Source organism: Malania oleifera, chromosome 10, assembly GCF_029873635.1.
Source record: "Malania oleifera isolate guangnan ecotype guangnan chromosome 10, ASM2987363v1, whole genome shotgun sequence".
Lineage (NCBI taxonomy): Eukaryota > Viridiplantae > Streptophyta > Magnoliopsida > Santalales > Ximeniaceae > Malania > Malania oleifera.
The window spans coordinates 91410156-91420955 of NC_080426.1; the positions used below are offsets into that span (position 1 = coordinate 91410156).

At 37.5% G+C, this 10800-nt stretch overlaps 1 protein-coding gene across 11 annotated transcripts in view; it reads right to left on the minus strand.

Moving 5' to 3' along the window:
* Window positions 1–8339, minus strand: part of LOC131166188 (uncharacterized) — a 48166-nt gene extending 39827 nt beyond the window's left edge. For 9 of the 11 annotated variants that reach the window (XR_009139767.1, XR_009139765.1, XR_009139766.1 and 6 more), the window contains exons 1-3: window positions 8109–8339; window positions 6628–7145; window positions 6084–6251 (exon numbers count right to left, since the gene is read on the minus strand). Coding sequence is in view for 4 of the 11 variants with exons in the window: in XM_058124521.1 (XP_057980504.1) it covers window positions 6084–6251; window positions 6628–7143 (684 nt within the window). In the remaining 7 variants the exon portion in view is untranslated. The remainder of the gene's footprint in view (window positions 1–6083; window positions 6252–6627; window positions 7146–8108) is intronic. The other 2 variants (XR_009139768.1, XM_058124523.1) reach the window with 2 other exon arrangements.
* Between the last annotated feature and the right edge of the window lie 2461 nt (window positions 8340–10800).

Here is a 10800-nt window from a genome sequence, read left to right on the forward strand (position 1 = left end):
GCCAAGTTTAAGATTTGGAAAGCTGAAGGGGAAAACCTGACAGGGAGGAGAAACAAATACTTAAGGTCGGATAATGGAACCGAGTACGCTGCTTCTTGGTTTATGGAGTTTTGTGCGGAGCAGGGCATCAAGAGATATTTTACAATTCACCGGAAACCTCAGCAAAATGGTGTGACATAACGGATGAACAGGACTCTTACTGATAGGGCTCGGTGTCTCAAATTAAAAGCAAGGCTACCGAAGAACTTCTGGGCCGAGGTAGTATGACTTGTTTTTTGGTTAACTGATCACCAAGGGCATCACTAGCGGGTAAAGTGGCGGAAGAGGTTTAGACGGCAAATGCAGTAGACTACTCCGAATTGAAGGTATTCGAGTGTCCAGCCTATGTCCACATGTCTAGTGAGAAGAAATCTAAGCTTGACCCGAAGTCTCGTTGTTGCATTTCTTGGGATATCCAGAGGGTGTGAAGGGGTATAAGCTGTGGGACCTAGTGACAAATAAGTTGGTAGATGTAGTCTTTGATGAGAAGGCTATAGTGAAGCATACTCAAGAGTTTGACGAACGGAAACAAGAGCTAGAAAGTTGGGGCAATGATGAACATGTTATGCAGGTGGAGTTGGAAGCTCAGGGCAACGAAAATAATCATGGTCCCGTGGTTGCAGGGAGCTCTAGCTCGAGAAACTAGCAAATCGACGATATTCCTATACGGAGATCCAAACGCACTATCAGGCCTCCATCAAGGTATGGTTTTGATGAGTTAGTATTTTATACTTTCCTTGTTGCAATGATCTGACTTCTTTTCAAGAGGCAGTGCACGGCCAGGAGAAAGATAGGTGGATGGGAGCAATGATTGAAGAAATGGAATCACTGCATAAGAACAAAACTTAAGAGTTGGCGGAGCTTCCAGATGGGAAGAGACCGATTAGGTGCAAATGGGTGTATAGGAAGAAGGAGACAATTTCAGAAAATGAATGAGAGAAATTCAAGGCACGGTTGGTGGCAAAAGGATACTCACAAAAGAAGGGGATAGATTATGATGAGATCTTTTCTCTAGTGGTCCGACATACTTCTATCAAAATTGTGTTGGGGTTAGTAGCTTATTACGATCTTCATTTGGAACAAATGAATGTGAAGACGACATTTCTTCACGCTGACTTGGAGGAACAAATCTACATGGTACAGTCGGAGGGATTCATTGAACCAGGAAAAGAAAATTTTGTTTGCAGGTTGAAGAAATCTCTTTATGAGCTAAAACAATCTCCAAGGCAATGGTATAAACGGTTTGATTTGTACATGATGAAAATTGGCTACAAACGGTGTGAGCATGATTGCTACGTTTATGTGAATAAACTTGAGGATGGTTCTCTTGTTTTCTTGTTATTGTACATCGATGACATGTTGATAGCTACAAAAGATTTAATTGAGATGAATCAGTTAAAGGACCTGTTGCATAAGGAATTTGACATGAAGGATCTTGGTTCAACCAAGAAAATACTTGGAATGGAGATTCACCGTGATAGGACTGCAGGGAGATTATGGTTATCTCAGGGCGGTTATGTTCAGAAGGTGTTTGAGAGGTTTAGCATGGCTGAAGCAAGACCGGTGTGTACACCTCTAGCGAATCATTTCAAGTTGTCTACTATAGATTGCCCAAGTTCGGATGAGGAAATCCAGGACATGTCAAAGGTCCCCTATGCTAGTGTTGTGGAGAGTTTAATGTATGTCATGGTATGTACGAGGCCAAATTTGGCACATGCGGTAAGCGTGGTGAGCAAGTTTCTCTCTAATCCAGGAAGGCAGCATTGGAAATCCGTCAAATGGATACTTAGATACTTGCGGAGTACATCGGGATATGGCATCATGTTCAACAAGCAACAGGTTTGTCCTTTAGTTATGGGGTTTGTTGATGCAGATTATGCTAGAGATATGGATGACAGAAGGTCTACAACAAGATATGTGTTTACCCTTGTAAGAGGACCGGTATGTTGGAGATCCATGGTATAGTCTCTAGTTGCTTTGTCCACGACTGAGGCAGAGTATATGGCAGTTGCCGAAACTACAAAGGAGGCCTTTATGGCTTACTGGTTTAGTCAGAGAGTTGGGATTATAGCAAGATGGTGTGGTGCTGCATTATGATAGTTAGAGTGTCATTTACTTGGCGAAGAATTAGGTATACCATGCTAGGACCAAGCACATTGATGTGAGGTTCCACAAGGTTCGGGAATTGATTGCTTCGGGTGAACTTGTGTTGGAGAAAGTTCACACGTCTGAAAATGTAGCGGATATTCTTACGAAATCAGTTACTTCTAAGAAGTTCAAGCATTGCTTGGACTTACTCCATGTCTCCAAGTGATAGAAGGGAGACATACCCAACCAAGCGTTCTTAAGTTCAAAATGAAACAGTTCATGTTTTTGAGATTCTCCTAAGGGGCGTATAATCGCCAAGGTGGAGATTGTTATTTGTAGTTCTTATACTTCTGTTTTGGTAAGTAAAGAAAAGAACGAAGGAGGAAAACATGAAGGGGGCAATACAGCAAGACTCGTTGACGAAGGGCCTATGCTCGTCGACGAGGGAATAGCAGAGGTTCGTCGACGAAGGCTCTGAAGCTCGTCAACAAATAATTACCGAAAGCAGGAAATTTCAGACTTTTGGCTTCGTCAACGAGATCCCTGTATTCGTCAACGAAGGTTCTTCTAGTCTTGTCAACAAAGCCCCCGTGTTCGTCGATGAGGGGCACCTGGGTTGTGGCAGTTTTCTGAAATTTTGAATTTTTGAACGTTGGGTGGTTGGGCAAACGAGGGGGAACCTCCGAGGAAACTCTATGTATGTCATCTGGGCATATTTTGAGAGTGAGAGTAATCATAAGAGAAGTGTATTGTGTACAATTTGATTTCCTTAGTGAAATTTGTGTGTCATTGCTTCCGTGGATGTAAGCTTTACCAAACCACGTAAATCTTTGTGTTGATCTTGTTCTGATTGTGTGTGTTATTTAGATTCACTTGTTCTTGTTTATTCCACGGTGCGTATTCATTATACGATCCATATCACAATAGAAACCTTACTTTATCAAGTGCATGCACCTAAAGTGTTTGGAGTGATGTCGTACTTATTGTTTGCAATCTTATCAAAAGGATGTTGTCCTCTGTTCTTTGCGGTAGAATTCTCTACTCCATTCTCTTTCCTAATTCACCTATATTCTCTCCACCTCCTCGTATATTCGGGTGTATGTCCTTTGTTCATCAGCTAACTCCCGGGGTGGATAAGTTGGATCCTCGTGCTATAAAATGAGTCTTTTTGGGTTACTCATATACTCAAAAAGGGATATCATTGTTATAGTTCTTCGCAACATCACTTCTTTGTTTCTGCAAAATGTTACCTTCTTTGAGTCTACACCATAGTACACTCAATCCCCGAGTGCTTTTGATCTCAATGAGTCTCTTCCTCTACCTAATCTTCCAAATTTTAGTTTGTTGTCCTTACCCAATCATCCACCTACGTCTCCATGTAGTTTGAGTCCTTCCCATTGTCTTAATCGTCCTAATTAGCAAGTGTATTCACCACGGCGGCTCCAAGGAAGAGAGTCCCCTTTAGCTTCTACTACTATGCCTTTCCTTGTCTGATGATCATATTCCCCACGATGTTGATCCTCCTATTTCTGTATGGCTTTAAAAGCACATGTACACAACATCCCATCTCCGACTTTGTTTGCAAGACTTCTTATCATCCTCCTATTATTGTTTTGTTACTACTATATCACTTACTGCCCTTCTTAAATCTGTTTCGAAAGCCTTAGCCCACTCTAGGTGGAGGTATGTCATGGTTGAAGAGATGAATGCTTTATAGGACAATGATATTTGAGAATTGGTATCTCTTCCTCCTAACAAATCTGTGGTTGGTTGTTGATGGGTTTACAATGTGAAGTCAACCTTGATGGCTCTGTGACTCATCTAAAGACACATCTTGTTGCTAAGGAGTATATTAAGATATATGATTTAGATTATTCTGACACTTTTTCCCTAGTTGCTAAACTTGCATCAATACGTTTGTTCATCTCCCTGGCCATCACTTTTTGCAGGCCTCTGCATCAGTTAGATGTGAAGAATGTCTTCTTGCAAGGTAGCCTTGAGGAGGAGGTCTATATGGAGCAATCACCTGAGTTTGTTACTCAAGGGGAGTCAAAATTAGTGTGTAAGCTCAAGCAGGCATTATATGGTTTAATACAATCTCCTGCAGCATGATTTGGTCAATTTCGTGCTATAGTACTTGACTTTTGCCTTTGATGGTGTGCAATGGATCACTCTGTGTTTTTATCATCATATTCCATCGAGTAGGATCCTTCTTATTGTATATGTGGATGATATTGTAATTACATGTGATGATGATCAAGGTATTCAGAGCCTTAAACATTTTCTAAAGATTAAGTTTCAAATCAAAGATTTGGGATTGTTGAAATACTTCTTGGGTATGTAAGTTTCCAAATCTCATAAGGAACTGTTTTGTCACAAAGAAAGTATGTTCTTGATCTGTTGGATAAGACTAGGTTGTTGGCATCCAAACTAGTTGATACACCCATGGATTCTAGCAACAAGTTTGTGTCGAATATGGGAGTTTTGTTGCCTAATTTTGGGCGATAGCGGAGACTTCTAAGAAAGTTGAATTATCTCACATTCATTGGATGGGATATATCTTTTGCAACAAGTTTTTTGGTCAATTCCTAGATTCTCCGAGGACAAGTCATTGGGACATAGTGATTCGCATCTTGAGATATCTTAAAGGTGCACCTAGGAGAGGTTTCTTTTATCGAGATCAGGATTACACTTATATTCAAGGATATCCAGATGTAGATTGGCTGGATCACCTTCAAACAAAAGATTCAAAATTGGGTAATGTATCTTTGTTGGTGGTAATTTGGTTTCTTCAAAGAGTAAGAACAAACTATAGTCACCACATCGAGTGTTGAGGCATAGTATAGAGCCATGGCTCACACTACATGTGAGCCTATTTCATTGAAAAAACATGTTGGAAGAATTGGGTTTTTCACATTCTCAATCTATGGAGTTGATGTGTGATAATCAAGCTGCTCTTCATTATTGCCTCCAACCAGGTCTTTCAAGAGTGAATGAAACACATTGAAGTTGATTGTCATTTTGTTTAAAAGAAACTTATACAAAAGCTCATTACTACCACTTATGTGAAGCCTGATATGCAGCCATTGCAGCCTGCTGATTTTTTTACAAAGCTTTGGTGGTGCTCATGTTAAATTTATTTGTAACAAGCTAGGAGCATATGATATCTATGTCCAGCTTGAGGGAGAGAGTTAATGGTTATTTTAGTACTTTAGTATCATTAAGTGTGTTAGTGTTATGTTAATGAGAGTTACTAAGGGTATTATGGTCATTAGAATGTATTTGATATGTATTATAAATAGAGGGAAAGACCTATACTTGTGTTATGTCATTAATTTAATAAAAAAATCTCAACACTCATGAATTCATAACTTTTACATATATACTCAAATTAAAAAAAAAAAAATTCCAACGATTATATTAAGAACCAAACAGCTACAAACAGCCAAACATAAGATAACAAAACAAAGGTTTTTCTTTTTTTCTTTTTTTGTTTGAATGAGTAGTGAGAACAATTTCAATGAATGGCAGAAACAGCTGTTAAATGGCTCTCAAAATGGGTTTGAGATGGTGCTTGAGGAGCCTTGAATGGGAATGCTATTGGGATTTTGTGAGTACAAGTCATTCAGTATTAAAAAGGCCCAGTAAACATTTAATAAGCTGTTGCTCTTTGTTAAAAATCATTTTGACACTTAGAACCAGCAGGTTGCTTGTCACAACACACAAGAAGAAGCAAATGGAATTCAAACCACAAATACAACCAACAAAAGATACAATCATACAACAACAACAACAAAACCAAGCCTTAGTCCCACTAAGTGGGGTCGGCTATATGAATCATTTTCCACCAATTTATGTGATCATGGGCCATTTCTTTTCCGCCAATCATGCACAATTTAAATCAGAATATGCCCAACAACTTAGTAATAAGATGATTAAGAAAACAAAAATGCTACCTGTTCAATAGACCACCTCCCTTCAAATATTTTGAAGTCGCCTTCAATCATTCTAAACTCAATATCACGCTTTTGACCATAAGGAAGACTCTCAAGATCTTTTTCATAACAATCCACAATTCCTTTAGCATTAAATTTTAGCCCAAAAGCCAGGTTCTGCTGTCCAATCTATTGGGACAAAAAGAAAAAAAAAAATGCAAGGCCATCAAAGATAGATTTTTCAAACAAAAGTTGCTGAAAACTACTCTTATTCTGTGACAATCAAAAGCCCTGGCAAAATAAACAAAAGCACATCACCTAATGCAGTTGGCTGAAACTTGCGCTTCAAGCAAAAGAAACTAGATAAACAAATGTGAATAGTAAGAGTAAACAATAAAAATGAGATTCCAGCCACCCAAAAAATAAAATCCAGACAGATAGTTGGGCTCCATGCCTGTTTTACGAGTCCTATTGATAATCAGTCTACAATTCAAGGAATGCAATAAGCACAGAACTTGTATTACAAGTGTGGAAAATTAAAGAAGGTACAGGGCAAGTCAAACACCTGAAAAAGGCGAGCAAAGCTGCCACTCTTTTCAATCAAACGGCTCACAGAGAGGCCAGGAATAAAATCAGCCAGTCTTTCATAATCTGTCAAAACATTCCAGATAGTGCAAAGTTCTGCTTTAATTGCAACAGATGAATGAATTCTCCGTGAGTTCTTCCCAACTTTCTCGATCTCAACATCAACACCATCAACATTACCATCACCAGAGGTGATCAATTGTGATTCCACATCCTCATCATTATTAAACAAGTTTCCATAATGATTGTCATCCCCATTGTCAACACCATCACCGGACAAGTTAGAACTAGTGGTAAAAGAATTTAAGGAGGATCTGAATTTGGAGAGAATAGGCTTTGGGTAAGCACCTACAGCTTTGGAACCCCTGTTGAGGTTAGGACATGTGATCCTTGGCAGAAGGAGATAGGGATCACGAGCAGCAACAGCAGCTTCTTGTACGAACAGAGGATGCCAGCAGCAATCTAAAGTTATTAGTGGAAGAGTGCAGGTGTGCATATCTGTCAATAAAAAAAGCTCGCATTAATATTTACTTTACTTATTTATTTCTTAGGGTCACAACGGAGCATGTAGACTGGGTTGACAGATTTGATTTAAGATATAGATAATCCAGCAATCCAACAATACTTTCTCTAATATATGAATGCTCAATATAACACACACACACACACAAATGACTTAAATTTTTAAGACATATAGATTTATTGATAAGATGATCATGGGCTTCTAATTTTTTTTTGTAATAATTTCTGACAGGACTCTTTGGTTTGCAAGTTTTTTTTTTATGGAAAGAAACAAAAAGTGATTCTGCTAGTTCAAGCTTTTATGTAATAAACAGCATTAATATTTATCTTTAAATTATAATACCTACTCTGTGGATATAGATTGAGGTTTTACTAGTGGGATGTTAGTATGTTACCCTTGATTTAAGAACCAAATTTGAGTTCTTGGGCTTGTAATCTTACGTTGGTAAACTAAATTTGAGTTCATTTAGAAGTGAGCTGTGTTGCTAAATCTAGTTATGCATTTTCTTTGTTAACAGGAATATTACGCTAGCTCATTTTCTGAATTGTTTTCTTCGTTAGTCTTACTATTCCACTGGGAAATGCATTTGATGAGTTTTAAAATATCAAGTGAGGCAAATTTAAATAATTCATGAAATTAGGTTTGATTTCGCTTTCTGAAAAGCAAACACAGAAACAGTGGAGAAAGTAATTGGGATTCCTTAAAATTTCCCTCCTAAATCTGGCGAACAATCACTAACAATGAAAACACAGCGACAATCAGGAATTCAAATAAAAACTTCAAATATGATTCAGAAAATTAATGACAAAAATGAACTACAGCGGAGGTCCATTGTTTGATTCAACACCTTGAAGTGAAAAATAGAAACTTGAAAATGTAATTCAAAAATTCATTGCAAAATATTGATGTAGACTTGACTCCAAATTACATTAACATACCTGAGAGAGAGAGAGAGAGAGAGAGAGAGAGAGAGATTCAGTTGGGGTTCGCGGAGGAACAAGCAGAGAGGGGGCGGCTGAAGCTTGCAGAGTAAGCTTATAGTCCCAATTCTTCTGGCCTTACATGGCTGCCAAAACCTATTGGTCAGGGAGCTTCAGATTGGACTTTTTACCCAAAATCCTTTTTGAGAGGCCAAGCAAGTTCTTAGTTCTTCCTATTCTTTTAAAGACACATTTTGCCAGTATATCTCGCTTTTAAAAAAGCAATAGTGGCAATGTGGAATAATTACATGGTAGTATGTGGAGTTTTTTTTTTTTTTTTCAAAAATAATACTATTTTATTTAAAAATTATCCAAATAGATTTTTTTTTTCCCCAAATTGATGAGCAACTAAAACTTATTAAATGGCTTGGCGAATTTTAAATAAATCTATAAACGCATGCATACAAGGAGTACAACAACATTAGTTATTGTTAATTTTTTGAATCCAATTCCTATTTTGATGTTGACAAAGTATAAGGATCTTTTATGTGTTTAAGTGCTTGAACAGGTTTATATATTGACACGCACATAAGATTAAAGTGTCATGGAAGTCAAGAAGAACTTGAAAACTATACAATTTAGCGCATTCCATAGAAAATAGAAGAGCAAAGAAAAAAAAGAAGACATTTATTTTAAAGTTGTAAATGCATTTTGTTTTTGATTTGGTCTGTAATAATGTATTGCATGCATGATGTGAATGGAAGTTCAGTAATCACCGTAGACAGACCCTAGGACCAACAAATTTTCAGGAAAATTATTTAGGATAAAAAATAGGGCCATAATTTATGTTACAAAGACTTCGGTCGACGGACATTGCATTTTTAGTCTTAATTAAAAAGGCTCGGTCGACCGAACCCTTATGGTTCAAATCACTTTAGTCGATCGACCACACTGTAGACTAGAAGTCAAATAGTTGACTAAAGCCTCGGCCGACCGACCCTATTTTGAACTAAGCTTCCACGGTTGACCAACCATAGAATTTGGCCTTTCTACCTTTCTCGGCCGACCGACCAAATGAACTAAAGATAGCCTCGGGCGACCAAACCTACAAAGGGTTGGAAAATCGCCCTTAGCACAGCCGACCGGTCATGTGCTTAGTCAACCAAGCCCCGTATATTTTTTAATATCTTAGAGGGATTAGCCGATTGACATTATGCTTGGCAAACCAAACCTCTCAGGGAAAAAGAATTTTTACCGTAATAAACAAGGTTAATTTTTATTTAGACAATTTTAATTATTCCCATTTTGTCCCTAACGATCAAAAATCTCCCATACTCTATATATACCTCCTTCATAAGCAAGATTAGCAAGAAGATTAGCCAAAAATCCTCTCAAAATATTTTTACTATTTCTTCATCCCCAAAGCTTTTAATTCATACTCTCTTTGTTTTCATTTGAAAAAATAATTTTTAAGAGAGCTTTAGAGTTTCCTAAAACTTTTTCATTTGCAAATTGATTGCATTTGAGGGTTGTTGGAGGAACCATTTATTTGGGCATTCATTCTTTGAAAGGCATATACTCTCACTTAAATCTTAAGTTTGAAAATCCTTTTGAGAGTAAGCTTAGAGGTTTTTCCACATATTTTATTGATTAATATTTTTGGAAAAACACATTCTTGTTTGGTAATCTTTTTGCACATAGATTTTAAAAGCTTATATTTGTTTGTGCAAAAGTATTTGAAAGCAAAACCCTAGATTCTCCTATGCCTTGATTGAAAAACTTTTTGGAGAAAATTTTTGTTAGGGTTTAAATTTTTTAGCATTCATCATATATATTTTATTCAAAGATTACATTTGAAAAAAATACACAAGCTCACATTGAACTTTTATTTCATATCATACGTGAGTGCTTCATGCCTAGTGTTGTATATCTCTACTTTTTGTGAAGCACTTGTTTGTACGAAAAATATTTCATATTTGTTGTATTCCCGACGTGTGGTTGGAAGAGGATTGCACTAGCCTGTAACGTGCACCAGATTTGCTCAGACTCTGTTAGGAGAGCATCGGATAGACTTAGACCCGGTTAAGAAAGTCTCGAACTAGTTTAAACCTGATTAGGAGAACTAGGAGCACCATCTTGTAAGGTGTAGTTGTAAAGGTTGGGGTCGGCCCTGTAATGTGACCTGGGGTATTCCCTTGCTTAGTAAGGAAAGAGTGTTGTAAATGGTGTCGCTCCACTCATAAGTGAGCAAAGGTAGTGAATCCTCTTACTTATGGGCTTGAGGCGGGGACGTAGGCAAGTTTGGTCGAACCCCGATAACATTTCTTGTGTATGATTTTAATTTTCGCAAATTTAATTTTTGCATTTGAATATTTATGTTTTTATTATTGTGAATGATTGGGAAATACCAAGCTTGTTGTACTTCTTTTATTTATATTCTCAGTTTTATATTGTTGGGTTATTGGTATTCGCTTAGATAGACCCTAGGTTGAGTTATACTGATTGTGGATTTGAATTGAACCTAGACGGAAAATTTTAAATACCCAATTCACCCCCCTTCTTGGGAATACACCAATTTCAATAGTTATCAAAGCAGGTGACTTAAACCTCCCATTGCTTTGTTATAACTACATCTACCACCTATGAGTATGGGAGTGAACATTGAGAGAGCTAGTGAATGTTGAGAGGCGCGAGCACTCTTATTTAAGTA